The 25,529-nt window shown below is 39.1% G+C and overlaps 1 protein-coding gene across 8 annotated transcripts in view; it reads right to left on the bottom strand.

Moving 5' to 3' along the window:
* LOC122560188 (band 4.1-like protein 3) overlaps positions 1-25,529 on the bottom strand; it is a 277,917-nt gene that overhangs the window by 119,163 nt on the left and 133,225 nt on the right. For 7 of the 8 annotated variants that reach the window (XM_043710581.1, XM_043710574.1, XM_043710579.1 and 4 more), the window contains exon 2: positions 3,162-3,322. In XM_043710581.1, the coding sequence (XP_043566516.1) occupies positions 3,162-3,308 (147 nt within the window). In that variant the 5' untranslated portion in view covers positions 3,309-3,322. Of the gene's footprint in view, positions 1-3,161; positions 3,323-8,667; positions 8,866-25,529 lie in introns of those variants that run through there. The other variant, XM_043710576.1, reaches the window with a different exon arrangement.

Here is a 25,529-nt window from a genome sequence, read left to right as displayed (position 1 = left end):
AGATGAAGGAAGGGCTGTAGATGTCATATACATGGACTTTAGTAGGCATTTGATAAAGTTCACCATGGTAAACTAATGGAGAAAGTGTGCAGGGTGTTCGAGCTAGGTGGATAAAGAACTGGTTGAGCAACAGGAGACTGTAGTAGTTGAAGGGAGTTTCTCAAAAATGGAGAAAGGTGACCAGCGGTGTTCCACAGGGGCCAGTGCTGGGGCCACTGTTTACGATATACATAAATGATCTGGAAGAGGGCATTGGTGGTCTGATCAGTAAGTTTGCAGATGACACAAAGATTGGTGGAGTAGCAGAAAGCATAGGGGACTGTCAAAGAACACAGGAGAATATAGATAGACTGGAGTTGGGCAGAAAAGTGGCAGATGGCACTCAATCTGGTCAAATGAGGTGATGCATTTTGGGAGGTCAAATTCTCGAGCTAACTAGATTGTAAACGGAACAGCCTTGGGAAAAGTTGATGAGCAGAATGATCTGGGAATTCAGGTCCATCGTACCCTGAAGATGGCTGCACAGGTGGATAGAGTGATCAAGGCGACATATAGTATGCCTGTCTTCATCGGACGGGGTATTAAGTATAAGAGCGGCAGGTCATGTTAAAATTGTACAAGACTTTGGGTCGGCTGCATTTAGAATACTGTGTACAGTTCTGGTCACCACTTTACAAAAAAGGATGTGGACGCTTTGGACAGGGTGCAGAGAAGGTTTATGAGGATGTTGCCTGGTATGGAAGGTGCTAGCTACGAAGTCAGAGGTTGAGTAGGTTAGGATTGTTTTCATTAGAAAAAAGATGGGGGGGAAGAAGAGACTTGATTTACAAGATCATGAAGGGTACTGACAGGGTGGATAGAGATAAGCTTTTCCCCAGGGTGAAGGATTCAATAACGAGAGGTCACGCATTCAAGGTGAGAGGAGAAAAGTTTAAGGGGGATACATGCGAAAAGTACTTTACACAGAGGGTGGTGTTGCCAACAGAGGTAGTAGAGGCAAGCACAGTAGATTCATTTAAGGTGCATCTGGACAGATGCACAAGTAGGTGGGAGCAGACAGATACAGATCCTTCGGAAGTGGGCGATATGTTTAGACAGTGGATTTGGATTGGCACAGTCTTGTAGGGCCAAAGGACCTGTTCCTGGGCTGTAAACTTTCTTCGTTCTTCTTTGTTCTTTGTCCCAATCATGTAGTAATTGCTGTCTTAAATGGGGACACAGCAATACTTCATTTAGTTACATGAGGTAATTGTCTTTCATAATAATGAAATAAAATCACAAGGGTAATCTTCACAAAATTCCTGATTTTGTTTGATGTGTGGCCTTACGTCTGCTGTTTTATGTCGAGTCTCTCATCCCTGTGTGATTTGTCCAACATTTCAATTTAACCTTAAGGTGCAGAACCCAGAACTGAGTGAAATACACTAGATGAGGTCTACTCAAGGCAATGTACTGCTGTAACACAAATCCTAGCCTTTTATATTCTAGTCTTTGTATAAAGGTCAATATTTCACAAGATATTTTTTTAAACCTGATCTCTAGCTTGTAGTGAATTCTGGCCTTGAGTCCATAAGTTAGTCTGCTCATCTACTGTTCCTAGCATCTCACCATTTAAAAAGGTAGCCATCTTTCTATAAAATCTATCCTTCTTCAGTTTAAAGTGGATAACCCAATGTGCTTTCTTGTAATGAACTTCAACTGCCACAATCTTTATTCATTTGTTTACTCTATCAATATTCCCATGCAATGTTTGGTTCCCACCTCCACTATTTATTGTATCATCTAGCTTAGCTCTCTGTCCGTCATTAAGCTTTTTCTAAGTCTGATGAAAACCTCAAAATAGATCCTTGGGGAACAACACCAGGCATATTCAATGTCAATGTGCATCATCATTAATCCATGGGTCAAAGCATGTAAATGATTTCTTAAGCCTAATGTCACTCCCTCTCCTTAGCTTACAATCTTGCACCAAAACCCTTCCCAAAATTGACGAGGCTTCAACTGTGCCAGTTCTATTTGATATTCTGCATTCACGCCTTTCCCTGCCATCCCAGGGCCACTGTAGGCTTTTCATTATTCAGTGTCTGCATTCAATCCAGTCATGTCCATCATCTCCAGCATAATACCACCAAACATCAGTCCCCTCTCCTTTTAATATTCTGAATGGCTTGATCTCTCTGAGATCCTGGTCAATTCCTCAATTACATAGACCTCCCCTGCCCCGATCTTATGGTTCCTCCCCACACCTACCCTTTGACCGCCACCCTTCCCACATTCCAGAATGCTAAACATTGTTCAGAGTAAAATAACAATTTACATGGACATCATTTAGTTCAATTTACTGTCTCCACCAGACAAAACACATTCTCTTCTGCTCAGTATAAATCAAGAGATTTTCCTATTTGAGCAAATAAGTTGTTTTCTGTCCCATACACTCTCATTTTTGCATGTGTACGTTCAGCAGAGCCTTGACAAGTACCTGGCAGCAATTGTATGAATAGCATCATAGATTCACTTAACTAAAATGCTTGTTACATCCTGAAAAAAACCAAAGGTAAAGTCATGTTTAAACCTTTACAAATTCATGCTGGTTTCTGAGTAACTGAATTTTGTCCAGTACCTCTGTTATTTTGCCTTTAAAATAGGTTGTGGGCTCCAGGTTGCTCTCTTTTTAGCTTATCAAAAAATGACCTATTACTAGCAATTTTGCACCTCAAGGGGGACAATTCCTGAATCTAGAGTTTTGGAAGACCCATGATTAACAGATTCAACAATTTTCTCACTTAGTTCTTTTATTTCCCTGGGGAAGAAACCGCGGAGTCCTAGAAACTCATCCATCTTTAATCTCATTGATTTCTCCATTACAGTGTATTTATAAATATATTGCATTCAGATAGTTTATATCGCTTTGACTTATTCTTCGTTTTCTTTGGATCTCTAGCACTTTCACTTCTACTGTGAAAACGGATTCTTACGCACCAACCATCCCTCATAAAACTTACACCACAACTTCAAATGCACTTTAATTGCACTGAAAGAAACCACCTTGGCAGTCTGTCATCCAGCCCATTTATACATATCTGAAATTAAAAGATGTCACCTGGAGATATGCAAGAGCCAAAATGTAAATAAAAAAAATTTGAAGTGGTGCCTGCCATCACCTGATCCTGCTGGTTAGTGTTGGTGTCTGCTGGCTTATGTTCTTTATTGGCTGCCAACTCTTGTTGTATGACAGGTTGCTGTTCCTGTGGTGGGGAATCCTGCTGAACATTCGTCAATTCAGAATCCGTGCCGGATTCTGTAGCCATTGTTGCAAATTATTCTGAAAGAGAGAAAATTGGATGCTAAGTATAAAACAAAAGCCAATTTCAAAAGCTTCAGAAGGAATCAAGGCAAACAAATACTTCGAGAACAGAGCGGGACAATTCATCTTAGATACTGTCAGCAGAGTCATACAGCATGGAAACAGATCCTCCGGTCCCACTAGTCCCTGCCGACCATGTTCCCAAAGTAAACTAGTCCCACATCCCTGCATTTGGCATATATCCCTCCCGACCTTTCCTATTCATGAACTTATTCAAATGTCTTTTAGATATTGTAACTGTATCTGCATCCACCACTTCCTCCCTCAGTTCCTTCCATATTCAAACCAATCGCTGTGCAAAAATGTTCCCCCTTCTGGCATTTTTTTAAGAACACTCTCTTCTCACCCTAAAATTATGCCCCCCCCAGTTTTGAACTCCCAAAGTTCACCTTATCTATGCCCCTCATGATTTTATAAACACTTCCTAACATTAGAATTTGCCATAATAAATTACTTATCACCGACTATGTCAGCAAGACAAAAAGCAATGGCACAGCAAATAAAAGTATCACTTTCTCCAAAAAGGAAATTAGTAGGTTGCGCCCTCTCTAATGTTAAATTCACTTCAATGTCAGCAATTAATACACATTGTATTCAATACAGTATACCTCAGTACTCTGGGTTTTCAAACTGATTTACAAATAGTAATCAGTTTCATTTGAATGTACCGTATATGAAAATTGTTTTGTGTTACATGTACGGAATCTGATTAGAATCCACACTTCAGGAATAAAAAAACAAGAGCACATCTGGAATTCATTCAAGTCAGCATCAATTTCACTGAAACAAGAAACCAACGAATTGCTATACCTTGGTTGGTCACGTGCTTGCAAATTAAAGTTTGAAGCACTGTATTTGGTAATTTTTTTGGACTGGGGAATGAATGACAATAAATGTGGTGTCAATGGATGGTAATCAATCTTGCTATGGCTAACAATGAAAGGGGAAATTAATTACATGAAAAGCAGAGGGAAAAGCTTTTAATTTGTACAAATTAAAAGTGCTTAAAATGTTAAAAATGCAAAGTTTTAAATCAAAAAATTTTAAACCTTTCTCAAGGGATCATGCTACTGAATCCCCAACCAACTTTGTGCCTTCAAAATTTGATTTTCTTGCTCACTTTAATATAGAGTAATGTATTAGGTTCTTCCATTACAAGGCAAGGTATGGATAATGCACACAGTTACGTGGTCTGCATAATTACTTATTTTCGCACACAGACACAATAAAAAGGTCTGTGTTATAAGCCCAAAATGTCAACTTTATGAAGGCTATTTCAGCGTTTTTTTGGTAGTCACTTTTTACTAGTTTCTCAAGTTGGTGGCAGCCAATCTTATGTACTAATGCATTCACGGCAGGCCAAGTCAGGGAGTAAACATCCTTTAAATAACACTGTACAGAAATTTAAGTTTAACTTCTGTGTCTGCCTGTAACAAAGTTGTGATTCTGGTTTTGACTAAGAATCTTTCAATTAAGCCTCAAACATTAATTGGGAGTGGAAGCTTTTACTGCTTCAAACTTTTAACACCAGTTCAAAACAATATCAACAGACAGAAGTGATACATGGAATTCAGTCTGGAGTTGATGCATTTTGGGGAGGACAAGGATATTGCTGAAAAAAAGTCCAAAGGAACTTTGGTGAGCATTGTTACAGTAGCAACGCAATTAGGTCGGGTGAACAATGAGGAATGAGATACTTTCCTTTCCTAGCTAAATACTATAGAATACAAGTATACTGGTTATGCCAGAAGGATAAAGATTAGTTAGGTGATCAATTTGTTCATTCAATATAGATGAAGCAATATTATAAATTGCCAGTGTCCAAACATTTCATTGCACATTCCAGCTCCTTTTGGCCTCTCAAAAGACAAGGAAAAGATCTGGAACTATTCTGAACTAATCAAGAATGGTCCTTCATGTCATCTGCCCAATTACGATCAAAACTGTAACAATGGTCAAAGAACAGTGAAAACATCTGCTTTGCTTTGCACATTTTTAAATCTGAAACAGGTCAAAATACTTACCCTTCAGTCACCTAGACGCCCACAAATTTTAATCCTTTAACACTAAAGACGAACACAGAAGTTTCTTTACAGATGAAGAAAGTGATAACTCATTCATGAGACCGTAAAATGCTGCAATGGAGATTCACTGATTCATGTCGAAGGGCAACTATTCACTTACATAGCTTTTCCTCAGTCACACTTATTTTTGTAATCTTTCTGAGCCCAGAAAGGGAGGAACAACTAGCCAGAGTAATTGTAAGCCAGTCAGTTCAACCTCAGCACTGAGAAAACTAGTGGAAAAATTCTAAACGATGGTACAGTGGCACAAAATATCAAGGACAGTCAAGGTGGATATGCAAAGGAAAGTTACTGTCTGCCAAACAGGATTGAGATTTGAGGAGGATCTTTCAGGATAATGTGTTTGATGTAGTCTGCTTGATTTTAGCAAGACTTTTGACAATGTCCCACAAAGACATTAACAACTCTTGGAATCAAAGGGCGGTGTTTTCCAGTTGTGAAGGTGGTAGACCCAGAGATTGTATTAATTTTCTTTTTTCTGTGTGGAGCCGAAATAATTGCACTTGTGTGGGAATGAATCATCCTTTAAATGGTTATTATTTGAATACTTTAAGTCTCTCAATTGACGGTGGGAGAAATAGATGGAGTTTGAAAGCTCCAGCCCAGAACTTAATTTTGCCTGGAATTTCACCACTTCCACCTTCTTGTCTCCCTGTCTTTTAAGGGATTAAAGGTGTCAATTAATAAACATTTAAAGGATGATTCATTCCCACAAAACTGCAATTATTTCAACTCCATGCAAGACAAAAGGGATTGGCCAATTCATGGTAAATCAATCTAGGCAGTTATCACGGAGTGTGGGGATGGAGCAGCCCTTCGTCTGTACTAGTTTGACTAGCACAGCAAGACTGAGAGACTAGACAGACAATAGGCTGGCTACTGATATCCACACCCCCTTGTCCCCTCTTCACCTGACACCCAGAAACCAACTATCTCCATAAAAGCACTTAATTGAGACCTTGGTCATTATGATAGTGGTTGCCTTTGCAGTAGCTGCCACACGTTTCTCAGTGGTACTGCTGAATGGGCATTCCACCCTTATACTTTCTTGCTGAGAAACACCTGCTAATACCCTCCAAACTGCCTGACTGGACAGGACTATGGCGATCCAGTTTCTGAAAATCAGATTAGATTAGATTAGATTAGATTAGATTACTTTTACAGTGTGGAAACAGGCCCTTCGGCCCAACAAGTCCACACCGACCCGCCGAAGCGCAACCCACCCAGACCCCTACATTTACCCCTTACCTAACACTATGGACAATTTAGCATGGCCAATTCACCTAACCTGCGCATCTTTGGACTGTGGGAGGAAACCGGAGCACCCGGAAGAAACCCACGCAGACACGGGAAGAATGTGCAAACTCCACACAGTCAGTCGCCTGAGGCGGGATTTGAACCCAGGGTTGCTGGCGCTGTGAGGCAGCAGTGCTATCAGCTTGGATGTCACGTCAACTTTCCAGCAAGTAAGCAAGATCGCTGATGAAAATGAAAAATTTGAGTCAATGAGAAAGTTGGATCCACAAATGGCTCATTGGCAGGAAACAATGGGTACTGGTTGATGGGAAGGAGGTTTCCAGAGTTCCACACAGCTCAGAGATGGGACCCTTGTTAGTGACACATTTCAGTGATTTACACATAAATATAATGATTAAGATGCTTGTAGATTATTTGAACATTTCTTGCGTGGTTTATGGTGATAAAGAAAGCAGTAGAGCTGGTCAAAGAAATGGCAAATGGAATACAATCCACAGTAGCATCATGTATTGCATTTGGGGAAGCCAAACAAATAATGAAAATATGCATAAATGGAAAACTTCTTAGTAGTAGAGGAATAGAATAAAACTTGAACTGTACATCTACACTTGTCAGAATTAAAAGAGGACAGGCAGGTAAGACAATATGGGGAGTATTTCTTAGTGGCCTAGGACTAAGGAAGATGTAGTGGAATCGTACGAGTAAAGCCACAGCTAGAGTATTGAGTACAGTTCAGGTCACCACATTCCTTCATAGGAAGGAAATGATCACACTAGTGTGGGGACACAGAAGAGATGTACAACACCATTGCCAAGATTGAGAATTTTATCTAGAAAGAAAGATGGGAGAAACTGGGTTTATTTTCTTTGGAACAGAAGAGAGTGAGGGAAGATTTAATTGAGATGTGTAAATTTATGACTGGAAAGGAATTACCTATTTCCATTAGCAAAGAGATTAATAATCTGAGGCATGGATTTAAAGTAATTAGTGAAAGGCGTTTGGTATGCTTGCCTTTATTGGTCAGTGCACTGAGTACAGGAGTTGGGAGGTCATGCTGTGGGTGCATTTTTGGAATATTGCATGCAGTTCTGGTCTCCCTCCTACAGGAAGGTTGTGAAACTTGACAGGATTCAGAAAAGATTTACAAGGATGGTGCTAGGCTTGGAGGATTTGAGCTATAGGGACAGGCTGATTAGGCTGGAGTATTTTTCCCCCTGGAACCTGAGGGGTGACCTTATACAGGTTTATAAAATCATGAGGGGCATGGATAGGGTAAATAGACAAGGTATTTTCCCCAGAATGGGGGAGTCCAAAACTAGAGGGCATAGGTTTAAGGTGAGAGGGGTAAGATTTAAAAAAGGACATAAGGAGCAAGTTTTTCATGCAGATGGTGGCACATGTACGGAATGAGCTGCCACAAGAAGTGGAGGAGATCGGTACAATTACAACATTTAAAAGGCATCTGGATGGGTATTTGAATAGGAAGGGTTTAGAGGGATATGGACCAAACGCTGACAAATGGGATGAGATTTATTCAGGACATCTGGTTGGCATGGACAAGTTGAATCAAAGGGTCTGTTTCTGTGCCATATATCTCTACGACTAAGGCTAGAGGGGAATTAAAATAATAACTTATTTTCATGCAGATGGTGATGTAACTCACTACTTGCAAGTGTGGTAAAAGCTGAAGCCTTGACCCCATCACATTTAAATGCATGTGAATGCGTGCTTGAGATGCCATAAGCTCTGGTGAAATAATTCAAGAGCTGGAAGGTGGGCAGTTCTTTTAGTGAAGGGGGGACAGAAAGGGCAAAAAAGAATTCACATCTGTGTCATAAATATTTCCATGCTTAAGAAATTGTCCTCATCAGTCGAGATACCATTTTAAATGCAATATATGCAACAAGTGTAGAAGTGAAATCCTTAAGAACATCTTAAATTAAATACTATTTGCATCCTTACCTTTGAGTGAGGCAGTAAGTACATATTCATCAAGGTTAACGTGTGGTGATCAGACAGATCTGTTGGTCTGACAACAATGCCAATTGATGTAAAAACAAAAAGTACTGAAAGTACTCATCATATCGGACAGCATATGTGGGGAGAAAAATAATGTTTCAGGTCAAAACCTTTTGTCAGAAAGCAAACCTGCTGAGTATTTTTGGCATTTTCTGTTTTATTTCAGACTTAGAGCAAATCCCAGTATCTTGGTTTTGTTCCATTAATTGAACCCTCGGGATGGGCTGAATTCAAACTGAAATGTCACACCGCTGCAAAAGATCATCCCTTTCGAAGCTCAGGCATCGTAGAAGAGTTTCAACCCTTGCTACAGCTCATCAGAGTGATTGATGACGACGACATCAGGCACAAAAATAGCTTCCCCTCTCATGCATCATTGCCTCGCTGGCAAGTCTTGCATCTTATCAAACCTATGATTTTAGCACTTCACTTAACTGCATATTCCACTCATATTTCTCTACCTATTTAATGTTGCTGCAAATTTAACAGGCTGATAATTGATTTCTGTATACGTATCATTTAAGTAGAGATAATGAGCATAACACTGGTTCCTGCAGTACTATATATTACATTGCCAACAAATTGACTTTTGCTTTTATGCGTACTCTGTTCCATATTTAGTAGACAGGTACGTTTCTATTTCCTTGATTTTGTATCGATTTTAATGATCAGACTAACATGCAGAGACTTAGCAAAGACTTAGCAAAGACTTAATTAAGTCTAATCAAATTCTAAAATAATTTTGGATGGCCATATTGTACTTGGAACATCTTCAAAATCAATCTTAAATGGGTTTCTAGTGGAGATTTTCTTCCTAAAACCGTTGAAGAAAGTTACTGTTGCTATACATGTTTATTCCAATCTCTAGTGTTCAACTCAATACTATCGGCAAGTTAAAGGATTTAGTGTTCCTCAGATTTGGTTAATACCGGTTTTCAAATATAGGCACTGCATTTGCTTGGTTCTAATCCTGCTCAAATTCCCTACTAAACAATTCTTTATTATGATAGCCAGTGACCAAAAATGCATTCTACTTTACTTCCGGATCCCACAGCATGCTTCATAAACAAGTAGCTCTGTTAGAGAGGGATTTGAAAACACAATTCCTTTGCTTTGAGCTTGAGTTGTTCCATAGAAACTTCTTACATATTTTCCATTCAATGGGCAATGATTTAAAACCAGAAGGTTGTGCTTGTTGCCGGATGTGTGCATATGTACAGCTGTGAGGGCTGCCATGTGTCAGCAGGCACTGGTAAACAGGAATGCCACTTTGGTGGTATGGGAAATATTTATCCTCCAGCAACACTGAAAAAAAGATCATCCGGTCCACCAACATGTTGCTGACTGTTTGAGATTGGTATGAGCTGAAAATGAGTTGCTGGCAAAGCGCAGCAGGTCAGGCAGCATCCAAGGAACAGGAGAATCGACGTTTCGGGCATAAGCCCTTCTTATGCCCGAAACGTTGATTCTCCTGTTCCTTGGATGCTGCCTGACCTGCTGCGCTTTTCCAGCAACACATTTTCAGCTCTGATCTCCAGCATCTGCAGCCCTCACTTTCTCTCTGAGATTGGTATGAGCAAACCGGCTGCACATTCCTCCAGCAGAGACTAAACCTCACGTCTTTTATTGTCTACATAACTTTTGGGATGCAGCGAAAGCACTTTTATAATTCATTTCTTTTGTCCATAATCTTTATGTTGTCTCTTTATTAAATCAATATAAATATTATTTTGCACCAATTAGGTCTGCTTCACGTTCATTCACGTGTCATATTAACACAGGCGATATGACCCAACGACAGCCAAATGCAAGTGTCACATTTTATACACGAGAAGATTGTTTCTAACTCACTGATGTCTTCAAGTACTTTCCACACGAGAGATAAGAAAATGAAACATGTTTGTTTTTTCCCCTCCTGCAAATCAGGTGTACCCTCTGTTTAAACAGTTTCAGAGCACTCACTAATATCAGTTCCACAGCAGGGTAGATCCTTTCAAATTGTACCATTTCTAGTTCTACAAAAATATCTGATATATTCACGGATATCCATTGGCTATATGCTGGATATCTGTTCAATCAGCACCTACAAACATACATTTTCCAAAATGATAGTCTTTCAAAATAGACCTCTGGGGATGGCGAGAGAGAGCTATAACAGCTGTGATAAGATCTATTCAGAACTTGATACTATTGTGGTGACTTATCAATAGTAGCAAGCAATCATTCAAGTAAACTCTGTCCGACAGTAACCCAGATACCAACATCCAGCATTAATTAAGAAGGGGAAAGTCCTGCCTGCCCAATGCCTGAAGTGATAACACAAGTGAGCTCAGATAGGAGTAAAACCGAAAGAACTGTTGACGTTGTAAATCAGAAACATAAACAGAAGTTGCTGGAAAAGCTCAGCTGGTCTGGCAGAATCATTGAAGAAAAGTCAGTTAATGTTTCAGGTTCAGTTCTGAGGAGGGGTCACCAGACCCAAAAGATTCACTCTGACCTTCCTCCACAGATGCTGCCAGACCTGCTGAGCTTTTCCAGCAACTTCTGTTTTTCTTTGAGTTCAGATATGAACTGGGTGACGTGATTGTCAATTATCTTGAATTTACAAATTTTCACTCAATCTACCTCTTAGGCATTGCTGAAAGAAGGGGACTTGCTGTCAAAGCTTTTAAGCTTGCACCTTTCAGAACAGATGCAAGAATGCTGAAGTTGGTTATCTCAAAGTGTCCTGAGTGTGCAAAACCTTTGACGCACATCTTTTATCAGCAGTACTCTTACTTTTTTTAAGCTACCAAGGAACTATTTGTATTCCTAATCCTAAAACTCTGCGAACAGATAAAAAGCTGAACTATAGGAACCAGAGATCATCAAGGACTCTATAAGGCTCACTGCTGGAACCACTCCTATTGCGAATTTACATATGAGATTTTGAATCTAGATCACAATGCAAAGTGCTCAAATTTATATTTGATAAATAAGGAGTGAGGATCAGAAAGATGCAGAACAAAAAAATAGATTTGATGGACATGCGCCAACAAAATGTAGTGCAGAAAAGGTGTGAATAACAATACATAAAGAGGACAAAATACATTGCATAAATGGTGGATCGAGACCAAAATAGAGCTGATTGAGATCATAATCTGAGGGTAAAATGTTCTACTGGTTCAGGATGTGATGCAGAACTGAAGTAAGACACAAGCAGCAATTGCTTTGTTTTCACAGCAGACTGTGAAGCTGTAGATGAAGGAACAACTAACCTCTGGATTCCACTGTTCTCAATGACTTTAATATGGTATTAGCATAAGGAGGTTTTAGCATCCACAAACAGTGAAGTCACCAAGAAGTCTGAGCAGCTAATCACATTGAAGAATTCTCAACAGCAGCAAACCAGGAAGCAAAATCCACAGATTATGCTTCACTTTTTAATCACTTTGACAAACACCAAAGTAAAGATTCTGAGTGTCTTAGGATTAATGTAAAAACCTCATTAACAATCCTAAGAAATTTTAAAATGCGGATTTTTTCTCACCCCTCCAAACAAAAGGAAAAGCTTCTTTCCACATAGAAAATTAGATTCCTGGGGGTAATTAGAAACATAGGAAATAGGAGCAAGACCTGGCCATTCAGCCCTTTGAACCTGCCCCCAATCAATAGGATTGCAGCTGATCATCAAACTCTCTACCCTGCTCCCACTTTCTCCCAGCACAACGTGGTCCCTTTGGTCCAATGAACTATGCCTAACTCCTCGGAAACATTCACTTATGAAGTTCGTACTGTGAAAATCCCAGTTACACCTCATTATCAAGGCCTTTATAATGAGACAAAATATAAATCTCCATGTTCATGTCATTTAAACTGATTTCATCATATCTCCATCTATAGCAAAGCTGAGGAGAAACCTGAAATCACTGACAGAACCTCTGGACTTTCAGGTTTAGCTGTGCGCATGTGAAGTTTAGTTGTTGTTGATAGTATTTATGGCAAACATTACCATTTTCATTATCACTGAAACTGTAGAATCCGGGCAATGATCTTTTGGATGAGACAATAAATCAAAACTCTACATTTAGCTGAACATAACATCAATAGTCAAAAGTAACACGTTCTGCAGATTATCCTGTTGAAGAGTATTAGCTTAACTGACATTATCTAAAATGATTAGATGGTGAGATTGGCTATTGTTTATGGAACTTTATTGTGCACCATGTGTCTGCTGGGAACACAGGCTGCTCTTCAAAAACAAATCTTTTTGTTGTATGGTGCTAGAAGACATCCTGGAAATATGATAAAGGGTTGTTGAAATACATTCCTTCTTACTCTGAAAGTTAGGTAATATCTGTACACTAGTATGGTATATTCCATTTCACTCTAAACCACCATTTCACTTTCAGGTTAGTGTGTTCACACTGGAAAATATACCACATTGTGGATTCTACAGAAACTGCACTAATGGTCCTGATAATAGATCATTCTAGTAACGGTCATACAGCCTAGAGTGTTATCAATTAATCAACACAGCCACTGAAACTTGCCCATCGGGTTTGCAGAGTCCTGTATCGGAGGCGGAGGATTGAAGCCAAGCCTGCCGATTGAACCATTAATGCACTATTATTTGTGCCAACAGTTACTAAAAAGAATGCATTAAAAACATCTTTACATGAACATTTAAGCCACAAATATTGTCCTCTCTCTTCAAGCACTGTTTTTATAATTGTCCCCCACAGGTTGGGGAGTACAATGACCTTTCTTCCAGTATTTCAAGCTTATGTTCAGTTACCATGGTGATCAGAATGACGTAAAGCAATTGCAATATAAATCCCAAGATTGATGACCAAGACAATCAGAGTAAATTAATGCCCATTGTACAAAGAAGAACATTACAGAAACTGAAACAAGTATTAAGCAAGATTGAAGGAAAAGCCAGATCTGGTACCAGCCTTTAAACCTTTCACAGCATTACCATCTATTACTGTTCCTAAGCAACATGAGCAATAAAAAAAATCTATTCCAGATCCTAGGAGAATATGAATATTCATTCAAATGGCACGCACTCAGCTGGAGGGTAAGAGCTGCTGTTTCAGTCATTGCAGTGAAAACAAAATTACATTTCTCTTCCTTCATTGAACATAAATGAACAGCAAATTTTCTCCCAACTATTAAGGACACACTTAAGAACATTTTGTCTTGTTACACACAAACACAGATTTCACAGAGAACTGTTGAGAATCTATTGTTTGTAGTAGAAAGGGTACAGCCCCCAGCTAACTCTGCCCCTCCTTTACTCAGGTCTGTAAGAGTTCACATTGGGGACAAGCAAAAGATTCGCTCACTCAGTCTGCAGCAGATGGTTTACTATGGCATACCAAATAAGGTCGATAAAATAGACTAAAGACAGTCTGCAAGAACCAGTGCTGTCCAGTTTTATTCTGGCAATTTACAAACACTCTCTTAATAAGAGTGAAGCCTGCAAATGGGAGCTATTAGATGATGGACTTAGCACTGATCTTTATAGTATTGTTAGAATGGATTCTACGAACACATCATCACACTCAATATTATCAGTGCGTCATACTGAACCTCTAATTATATGCTCATAGTAGTGGAAAACAAACTCCCAAGTTACAGAAAGATTGAAAGTGACATACCTTAGAATCACTGCCAGTAAAATCTGCTAAACATTTGTGATGTTGAATTCTGTTTGCAAGTCTGTCTCTGGTACCCTGCAATTTCCATTGCATATATAAATCCAATTGGGGATTGGATGTAACTACCTGATATGTAATATAACTAATCACCTCCCAGGTCAATTTTTTTCAACCTCAGCCAAAGAAAAATTGAGCAACAGAGTTAAGCAATCGATTGCAGTTCTAACCTATGTTTTTGTACCACATACCTCCAGAGGTATGTCAAATAATGGCCTAACAATTCAAATTGTAACAGCCAAACATCTGTGTGCCAGGGAAAGGTAATCTTACCTCACATGGAAGAAACGTGATCTTTGTATTAGTGAATTTACATTGACTGAAAGACTGAAACTAGTCTGTAGTTCGCTACATCTCAGTGCAATCTGCTAGTCCTGATAGTATTCCTGAAAATGAGGCAACGTGTCCATTTAAAATTGAGCAACTTGTCGAAAACATAGGGAGCTAGATTATGATCATACTAAAATTATCTAATTCCTTAGAAACAGCAGACCCCAACTACAGGCATAAGCTTCTAGCATGCCTATTTAAAATTAAAATGCTATGACAAATAGCAAGTGATGAAGGAACAGCTGCAATTTAACATATAAAGTAATCAATATCAAAAATGCCACGAAATTACTTCTAATTTTATGGGAAGGTTAGACTTACTTATAGAGGTCACTTATACCTGCAGGGAAGAGGTTGATAGGACTCTACTTACAGGGTGTACTGACCTCCAAACAAAAGATCAAACTTTCTCAGGCCATCATTATTCCAAACCCTTTTAGATAACTAGCTTTGTAAAAGCCAGATTAAAAACTGAACTCGCTGTTCTACCCAATCATCAGGGCTCCCCATCTCCCACCCCCACTCCAAAATCACTCAATGGATTCTAATGATCAGTCCATTTCTTGCCAACCCACAGGCTGCTAGCCAGAAGCCGCAATGCTCTTTCATTACATCTGAGCCATTCCTAATTGCTATTGTTTGTTTTCAATCAAAACACCTTTGGTTTCTCTCAAAGACTTGATTTTTAAAAAAAGACATTAGTAACATGAAAAAAAAGACAGATTAACTTTCTATCTTTTTCTCACTCCCCATGCGCCTCTCCCCATTCAGATACAGGTCACTCTGCTAAAACACTCGTTTCGATAATGTAATGCGATTGACAAATTTGGGACACCATTTCTAAAGCACAAACTTTTAAAGTGTGTATTGGTTAAAACACGATTCCGGCCCCATCAGTTTAAATGGTGCTGTTATTACGTGATTTTCTTATAACACGGGGTTGCACAAGAATGGAACTACCGTATTACGGCAGAAAGGACTGTACTAAAGTGTTAAATATCTGCTTCACGGATAAGGAATTTGCACTGACCTTTCACTTGTTACCAAAACATAGGTCAGGCAGTTAGTTGGCTTTAACGTCTAGTCGGATTTTTTTTCAAAAGGAAATGTTAGCATAAAAATGTACAGAAAAAAATGGATTCTCTGACAGGAAATAACATCCCAAACAATCACACGACCAAGTTTACTACCATATTCACACTCTTTAATAAAAAGCAGCCAAATGGATCAAGTTCTTCCGAAGGACATCTCATCAAGGTCTACAAATTGACCTCCAATGATGCATATAGGATACCAATTTGAAATTCTAAACAGGCAGAGAGTAAGGTGCAAGGCACAGAGCAGTCCAAACTACTGGCCCTTAAAAGAGACCCTTCAAAACAAAATCAATAAAGATGATTTTTTTAAAAAGGTTTTATTGGCCCTTCAAGAGCATTCCAACTCAGTCAGTTTGAGCACGGCTGGAAAGTTTAAAGGAGCCACTGAATAAAAATTCTGTAAATCATTTTAATCACGCTGTTGTGAAATAGGTGTACTGCATTTTTTTTGAAATTTTATTTGAACCTTTACAATTTTAGGTCACAAAAGGATAAAAAAAAATGTATAAAAAGATGTGCTTCTAGATGACTTTTACACAATTTACCAACTTGGTAACCAGATAATATAGACTGAACTTTAGCAGAAGATTTGCGAGCTTTATTTTTAATAGGTAAGATGAAGGTGTATGGATCTATGTATCTATTATACAAATTTAAAAGCTATCTTGCAAACAGCCATGATGGGCAGCACTTAATGCAAGCATCAAGAGGCCTCAACCCCTGGCTGGAAAGCTGGCAGGAGTCCCACATTGCTTCTTTTCGGACACGGAGGGAGGTAGTAAATTTCACCCTCCGATCCAGACAGCACACTTCAGTAATGAAGTGAATTTTAGAACAAACAGAAAATTAACCATGGAGCTGGACTGTCGCGCTTACAATGTAGGTAGCCTTGTATCCAAGTGATTATAGCAGTGTACATCTAGTTGCGATTGCCTAGATTTATCTAATTAGTGCAATGGTCTTAGCAGAACAGACCAGTTAACAGCAAGACAGCTTAACCACACTTCAGGTTTCAGATTATACAAGCATGACACAATGAGACATCAGCTAGTACTCCACGATTAAAATTTTTGTCTTGATGTTAGTTTAAAGCTACCGGCAGTCTACGGGTTGCAAACGAGCTCCATTTCTGACTCTGTTCATGAGTCAATTTGTACACAATCAGAACACAGAGCAGAGCAATATCGAGCAGCCATTCGCAAGTACAGAAAATGCTCATACATCAGATCTTAAAAGTCACACTTCTGTGAATACAAGCATTTGTAAACTGTAAACCCCTGTATATTCTGTGTAAATGTGATAATTCTGGACTAACCAGAATTCCTTTTCATTCCAAACAATCTCATAGCAAATAGATCTTTTGATTTTGAATCTTTAATGTTTAAAAGATTAAAGAAATAGCTTACTTTTGTACAGCTCATTGCACAAACTCAGTACTGCTAAACTCCTTTTGTAGCCAACGTTACAGACACCGTAACCTATTCAGGCATGTTATGTCACACCTCTGGAGCAAATGGAACTTGAACCCAGGCCTTTTGGCCCAGAGTAGGAACACTGCCGTTGAGCCACAAGAAGCCCCTAATCACTTACATACTGTGTATCTCAGTAACCATTTTGCATATTGCAAGCTCCCACAAAACAGAAATGTACCAATGATCCAATAAATTATTTTTATGATTTTTTTGTTGAGGGACAATCATTGGTATAAGGAGACTGGGAAGAATTCCTGGGGTCTATTTTGACGACCATCCATCTGAAAGTGGCACCTCCAACGCTACAACAATCCTCAGCACTGCAGTGCCATAACCAACCTAGATTATGTACATAATTCTCTGAAGTGGGCTTTGAATCTACAGCTCTGACTCAGAGACTGAAGTGTTGTCTGTTAGACACAGCTGACAACTATTAATATTTAAATACTTAATCTGTATCTTATTCAAATCAGTTAGACTTGGATATCCAAGCCGGTTCAAGCACAGTGGTAAAATTATCCAAAAAGAGCATCTTACTCAAGAATCTTACTGGATCTATTCTGGTTTAAATCACAGGTGCACAATTACAAACAACATCCCTTAGTCACCAGCTAAGCACTTACTCACAGTGCGTTTACTACTACACTGGGATTAGCATTTCAGATTCTTTCTAATGCTGTTTGCCACATGCACTAGTTCTACTCATAATACGAGAGGCTGTTGTAGTTTAACTGACCTATACTTGTGGTCTTCAAAAGGATAGCTGTTTCAGGAGTGCCTAGTCATTATAGGGATATGGCACGCAGCCAGAACTAGGATTCATTACCTTTCTAGAGCAACAAGAAAATCAATTGAGCAGCAATAAAACATGTAACAGGGAGCTCATGAAATGGCTTTTTCTTTTAGGACCAATACATTCTATACAATCACCTGAAGTAACTCCACAAGAGCTGGTATCCTGTCACCAAGTCACCCTTTATTTACACCTTTGTGTTCCCCAAGCACAGTCAGTCTGGCGAGGCTGCCCAATTCCATCAGAAAACCCTGTAATTCATATCCTCCACTCGCTGCATTTTCTAATGACAAAGCCAGTGGTAGTGCCTGAGGTCCAGTTAGACTTCAGCTCTGGAGGTGCTTTTGCATGGTTGCATCATTTATCCCACATACCAAAGGGTCTCAGCATCTCATTAAGGGTTAGACCAAAGTCACATGCCTCTGCTAGTCATCTTCGCCTCGTCAAAAATCCCAATATGGACTCCCCTGGTTCTTGAATTGCCAAATAAAAGCAATAGCATCTCAGAATCAGAAGGCATGGGGTCGTAATATAGTTTGATGAAATCCATCAACTGTTGAAAGGTTTTTGAATCTGGTGCCTCAGGGAAAGTTAGTCTCCTAATAACTGAAAAAGCCTCAGGTCTATAGGTTCAGGAGAATTATGTTGCTTTTCATCTGCCCAATGTCATTTGCCCAGAAAAAATAAAGCATTCTTTCCCCATACTGCACAGCGTCTTTGATAGCAGGATTGAATTAGAAAAGCTTCCCAAATAACAGTATGATGCCTGTGATGCCAGAAATGCTTACTCCAACTCAAAGAAGCATGTTATGAGCGAATTTTTTCAGGAGCATGCTTTTCTCACATTGCCAATGAAAATAACTCCAGAGGGAGGTAACCCGTCACCAAGTCACCCTGTATTTACATGTGGAGAGTCCTTGACAGTGATCCAGCTCCCTCAGAGCCAGCTCTGAGTGAACAGAAACCCTGACACTCTATATCTGTCAGCAAGGGCTGTCAATCTCCAATCAGGAAACTCATTCTATGAGAGCCACTTGGCTGACTTCATTATAATCACTAATCTGTGAATTACTTTTCCCCAGTTGTGTGTGGATACTTGGCCCCAACACAGAATCCAAGATTTGAAATTAGGATCTGAGCAATGGAGGGAATTATGGACAGAATACATGTTGCCATTATTTCATGCTGCATCTAGCACAGTTCAAAGAATTATTCACACAAGTTAGGCACTATGTAATGTTGTGCCAGTGGCAAACAGATGAAGAATTCAAATCCTTGATATTATAAACTGCAACATAAAATGCACAGGTGGTGCTTATTGTTTTTTCATAAAAACATGATTTTCCCCCCAAATATGCTCACATTCTGTATTCTGAACCATATATTCAGATACTGCTACAATCATTTCCTGTAAAGGTTAGGTCACAGCCAATCACCGAATGTTCCATGCTACACAATAAATGGCATGCACCAGTTTACTAGAGCTGAGTTGTGGGAGGGAGTCATAGTTATTAATCACTCTGGCTTGAAATAAGAGTGATGTTACACTTTTTCCACACAAAAACATTTGAATTGCAAAGTTGTCCTTCAATTGAATCACAGACAGAAAACACAAAAGACATCTGAGAGGAACCTATTCATTTAGTCCTGCTTCTCTCTTCTTTCCCCATAACCTGACAAATCTCCCCCCTTCAAATAATTGTCCAATTTCTTTTTTGAAAATTACAACAGATAAAAAGGTGACTTTTTAAGTGGAGATACAGCTAGGTAACTTAAGCATGTTGCTGAATGGATTTCTTTGTGCGATACACTGAGCTGAGATTCCAAATCTCAGCTACATATTCTTGATTGCCTACATTGTTAGCTCACGCTACCATTAGAAAATATGGAAAGCCTAATCTTTTGCTCATTTTGAGACAGATTTCCAAGGTTGCCAAATCAAGCAATTTGCAAAGTACAGATTTGGAATTAATTAGTTAAAAGCAATTTACATCTAGTAATTAACTGATGTGAAGCACATTAAAATATGTTTAAGTAACATTAGATAGAGCTATATAAATGTAAGCTATTTCATGCCTGTTCTTCAAATGTTCAATGACATTAGAATAAAATAGGAATAAGATTAAATGCCAATACATTTACAAGTTTCCATCCTGCTGTATTTACCAGTAATTTCTGTTTTAACCATACTAATTTTAAATTGGCAATAAGTGGGTTTTAGTCTGGTGTAAAATTCCCTTTAAAATGAAAGCACAAGGAGATAGATTTGTTTTTTTCAATGTTCGAGAAGTAATAAGGCAGATCACCACTTTCTCTTCACACTGTTCCTTCACTGTCACTGGGTCAAAATGCCAGAATGCCAACCCAAACAGCATTGTGGGTCTACCAACAGCAGCAGTTCAAGAAGGGAGCTCACCACCATCTTCAAGGACAACTAGAGATAAGCAAATGCTGGCCAGCCACCGACATTCACGTCCCATATGTGAATAAACCAAAACGTCCAGCCCATCTGATGATACTGAATGAGACAAAGGACTTCTTCATACTAGTCGTCATAGTTTTTTGGACAAATATTTTCTATTGCAATGGCACAGATCAAACACAAATATCATGACACCTGTTCGGAGAGTGATCTTAGATAAACACCTCCAATACAGACCAATTATCCATCTGCATTGTCAAAGATGATGGATTCAAACCCACTGTGTAACCACCAGAGAATCAGTTACAAAATCAGCACGGAATAATTGACTGTTACTGCACTCACAGGGGAATCAGACTCAGACTATCACTGGATCATCAGTCATGCAGCCACGATTAGATCACCAGAGAGCCTGACAAAAGCCCAGACTAAAATAAATCAATACTGAAAATGTTTTTGCATGCACAATCCATCTGTAATATTTGAAATTCCTTCCATAATTCAGGCAGCTAGGAAAAGGCATGATGTGTTACAAATTTAAATAATTAATAATTTTAAAATAGCTCTGGCACTCTGAGGTTTGCTCCAGATGGTAGCTATTCAAATTGCTGTCAGTCGTAATGATACAATTAAGACAACGGATTCAATAAATGGTGGGACATTTTGTTCCTCTTTGGGCACGTGAAGTCATTACAAAATAGAAAAATAAACAGACTTAGTCTTGAAAATAGAAATAAAAAATGCTGGACATCCTCAACAGATCGGGCAGCATCTATGGAGGAGGAAACAGAGCACGGAGAGGCAAATAAAGAGAAGTAATAAATACTGCTGAAACTGCCAAGTATTTCCAGCATATGATATTTTAATATCTGGATTCCAACATCTACAAAAAGTATTTCATTTTTGTATTGACGGAATTAAACTGTTTACTTGGTTCAGACTGTTCAAGCCAAAGCTCCAAAAAGGTGAATAATGCAATTGGGAATTTAGATTGGGACAACTGTGATTTTGTCATCGATATTAGTTTGGAAATCAACAGCAATTACACCTCAGATTAATACAGTCCCACCTTCCGTTACCCATCACAAAATCACGTCTGGTGTCTGAACTAGTGAAGGATTGTTGTATTTTTATAATTAACAGCAAAAATCATAACCTTGCAATTTAAGGGTAGGGGTATACTTGGTCAGTTGCTAAGGTTTCATCTCTGGGACCTGCATTCAAATACGGCGCACAGTGATGTCACAGCACTGTAATGTCTGCTCTATGGGGGTTTAATCACATCAGATTGCACAGCAGGGTGAGCCTTCCTCTGCATTGAATGAGAAATAGCTATTGCTTAATACCAAAATGGAAGGTGCTCCATTCTGTAGAATCCCTTCCCGTGAAGTGCATAACATTCACAAGCAGTAAATAAATTTTACATGAACAGATCAAAGATACTTCAACAAAAAGTCAAAATGAGTATGTTTCTCAAAGTGCACTATGTATGCCAAAAGGAACTGCCAAATGGATTTCAATATACACGTGAAACATTCTTCAAAGCAGCAATCTCAGAACCAAAACCATTAAAGTGCATTCGACCATTACATTTAAAGACACGAATTCTATCAGAAAAATCTGCTAATTGTGTGAATAATGGCCTTTCATTTTATGGACAAATGGTAAAAATCTGACCCCTTGGAATACCAATGAATACACAAAGCTACATAGTGCGCTGTCATTTAATTAAGAGTCATACACTACAGGAACAGATCCTTTGGTCAAAGTCATCCATGCCAACCAGTCATCTCATTAAGACCTAGCCCCTTTAACCCTTCCTAATCATACACCCATACAGATGTCTTTTAAATGTTGTAATTGGATTATTTTTAAAAAGTGCTTCACAGAGAAAATGCAAACAAATGTAATTATATGAATCATCTGTTTTGCCGCAGTATTTGCTAAGGGTACAACAGTGTCCATGAAAATGTCATTAAGCTGTGTGTCATTAGGATCTGCCTGAACAAATGCATAGGATCTCAGTTTAAAAATTAATTTAAGGGACCATTTGCCATTCTATCAGCTTCATGTTGGAGCAACAAGCTAGATTTATTCTGGCAAAGAAGCAACTGTTACAAACTGAGCCAAGCTTGATACCTACTGCTTGCTTTTCAATATATGATAATATTTTTATATTTGATTAGAATTCAAGATCTTTAATTTTCTATCACAACATAATTAAATTATGCAGCTGATAACTCATACTTAATGCTCAGTGTAGGGTCTGGCACTTGATTGCAACATGCAAATTCTAAGGATTATCTATTTCTGTCCAATGTTCTAGGTTGGTGGTCTAACCAAGAATATTCAGAGAGCTGGGATTAATGTTCAACTTCTTAAATGCAAAATGCCCTTTTAAAACATTCAGACGCTCCAACCCAAAGTCACACTGCACTCAATCCTGCTAACCCCACACCTGCTTTCCAAATACCTCCAGCCATTTAACTCTGGCAGACAGCTTCCTCAAACACATTGGAATTCATCCACATTGGAAGACAAGATAACTCAAGCACAGAAACGGAGGTAGGATTTGCAGAGTTATATCTGAGTCCTAAAAAGGGAGATAGTACTTCAGTTCATAAACGCTTTCAGTCATTAAAAGCTGTTGCATTTGACATCACTAAGAACAACTAGAACAGCAGAATACCACGATCATATGCAACTTCTCATATCCCACATCATCCTTAAGAGGATGTTTCAAGTTTAATATTTTCAGGAAGAGTTAAGTTTTGAATAACTGTAGAAAATGGATTTATTTCATTTTGCGAAAACGGTTTACGCGACTTCATTTAAAATTCACTGTGGACAATGGAGATTTTTCTTAAACAGGATTTCCTGTAAATCACATGACTGGCAAAAACTTCATGCTTGGTTGTTGACCCTTGTACAAGACATCAAGAGCAAAGACTGGCTTGGAGAGGTGTTTGTTTAATTTGATTCAGTTGGAGGGAAGCTTGCCAAAGAATAAGTGGAGTTGGAGGAAAGTGTGCCAAGGACAGGCTGGCCAGGTTTCTCATTTCTGAAATGAGAAGCCTTTTGTTGAATTCAAGATGAAACCTTCATTCTTTTGAAAGAGTGATTGAAGAGATAGCGCAAGATGGTAGTGTCCTGAGCAAACTGTAGTTGCGAAACTTCAGAGACAACTAGCTCTGAATCATACCAGCCAGAACATCACAGCAACATACTTCAGAACTTTCTATACTTGATCCTTTTGCCTTCAGGGATAATCTGTTGTGCTGTCTTTTTTTTTTGGAAAGCCAAAATCTGCAGAGAAATCTTGTTTTCCTTTTTCCTGAACAGTGCACATGTATTTGGTTATGTACTTGGGGCTATTTCAAAAGCCAAGCATTTATACCTCTGACACTAGTTTTATATGTTAAAACAATTTTTGCATCTTCATAGAATATGTTTTGTTTTACAGATAAAACCTATATTTGTTTGTTAAGAAACCTGTTGATAGACCTTGTTGATTCCAACCAAACATCAATAGGTAGTTAATTGGTCATCTTGTTAAAACTTAAAAAATACATTTTCTAGTTACGTTGTGACTCAGTAGTGGGACTAAAATAACAGTGCACTCCTGCAGCCTCAGTTGTAACAATTCTCACCCTGAAGAAATTCTCTTTTCTCACGAAGTCCATACAACACGGTGTAACCACAGACCTACTGCTCACTACATTCACCTTCTCCATTTTGGATTTCAGATTCAAGTGCAGGCTCATCAATTGCAGACCTGATGATGATGGCTCATTGTTCTCAATCAGTCAATTGCAGCCACCAGTTCTGACTGTGGCACTACAATAATATTAGAGGGTATATAGGGATCAGCACATGGTTAGCCACTGATTGGACTGCTGTCAGGGCAGGGTGAAATGAGTAATTCCTGCATGTTCACCAGAGGACAAGATCACAGGTGAATTCTGCTCCAGAAAACTTACGTTAATAGACTCGCAGACAGGAGAAAGCTGATCCATTATGTACTCAAATGTTTGGCGCACTGATACAGAGCCTGCTGTCACTGTCAAGCAGGATGGTGAACTTGGCAAATAGATTTGTGCAGTGCTTTGAGCCCATCCTTTCCAGTATGGAGGGCCAAACAGTCCCATGCAAACACCTGCAGCTCCTCCATCTAGTGGCTGGCATCTTAGTGTCCAATTCATCACAAATGGAAGCCATGATGAGGAGGTGCTGGTGCTGGACTGGCGTGGACAAAGTTAAAATAAAAAAGTCAGAACACCAGGTTAGCAACCTGACAAAAGAAGCAGTACTCCGAAAGCTGGTATTTCCAAATAAACCTGTTGGACTATAACCTAGCATTGCGCGATTTTTAACTTCTCAAACAGTAGTCACCCAAAGTCTCAGTTCTTCAGCAGAAACCCAGACTGGGGTCATGAAATGTTTGCTCATTGCCATGCAACTTCAAGCTGTTGCCATCACAGGCTGCAGAAACAGGTGTCCAAAAAGGGTCTTGCAGGGTCTCAGAAGTTTACAAGGAATACCAAGGTGCCAATCCAAGAGAGAGTGACACAGGCTCTGTACTGTATGACCTATTGTCCTCTCAGAGCAGCAGCAGCTGTGGTCCCACCACTGCCAGTGAGCCAGTACCCTTGCTATTCTTGGTCGGTCAGCCAGCTCAGATTACTGCCATCCAGGCAAGAGGGTGTTGGTCAAAGATGGCAGGTATGGCTGTCTGGTACAAACAAAGTCACCTGCTCAATTCTCCTGCTTTTCTTTGGTCATTAATAAGGCAATGAAGTCTCCTCTCCTTCTGTACTGTGCCTCTTTTACCTCCTGTATGCAGCAGTAGAGAGAAAACAATTAGAGCTGGATAGTTCACTAATCTTACTTGGAAGTATCTACAGCATAAAAATTTAAGACCATGATGATCGTCACAGCCATCAGCAGTGACATCTTTACACTGTGGTGGGGCTCATGGCTTAGTTAAAG

This window comes from Chiloscyllium plagiosum, chromosome 20, assembly GCF_004010195.1.
Source record: "Chiloscyllium plagiosum isolate BGI_BamShark_2017 chromosome 20, ASM401019v2, whole genome shotgun sequence".
Taxonomy (NCBI): Eukaryota; Metazoa; Chordata; class Chondrichthyes; order Orectolobiformes; family Hemiscylliidae; genus Chiloscyllium; species Chiloscyllium plagiosum.
Note: the sequence above shows the minus strand (reverse complement) of the source record. Positions and strands in the feature narration are given on the sequence as shown.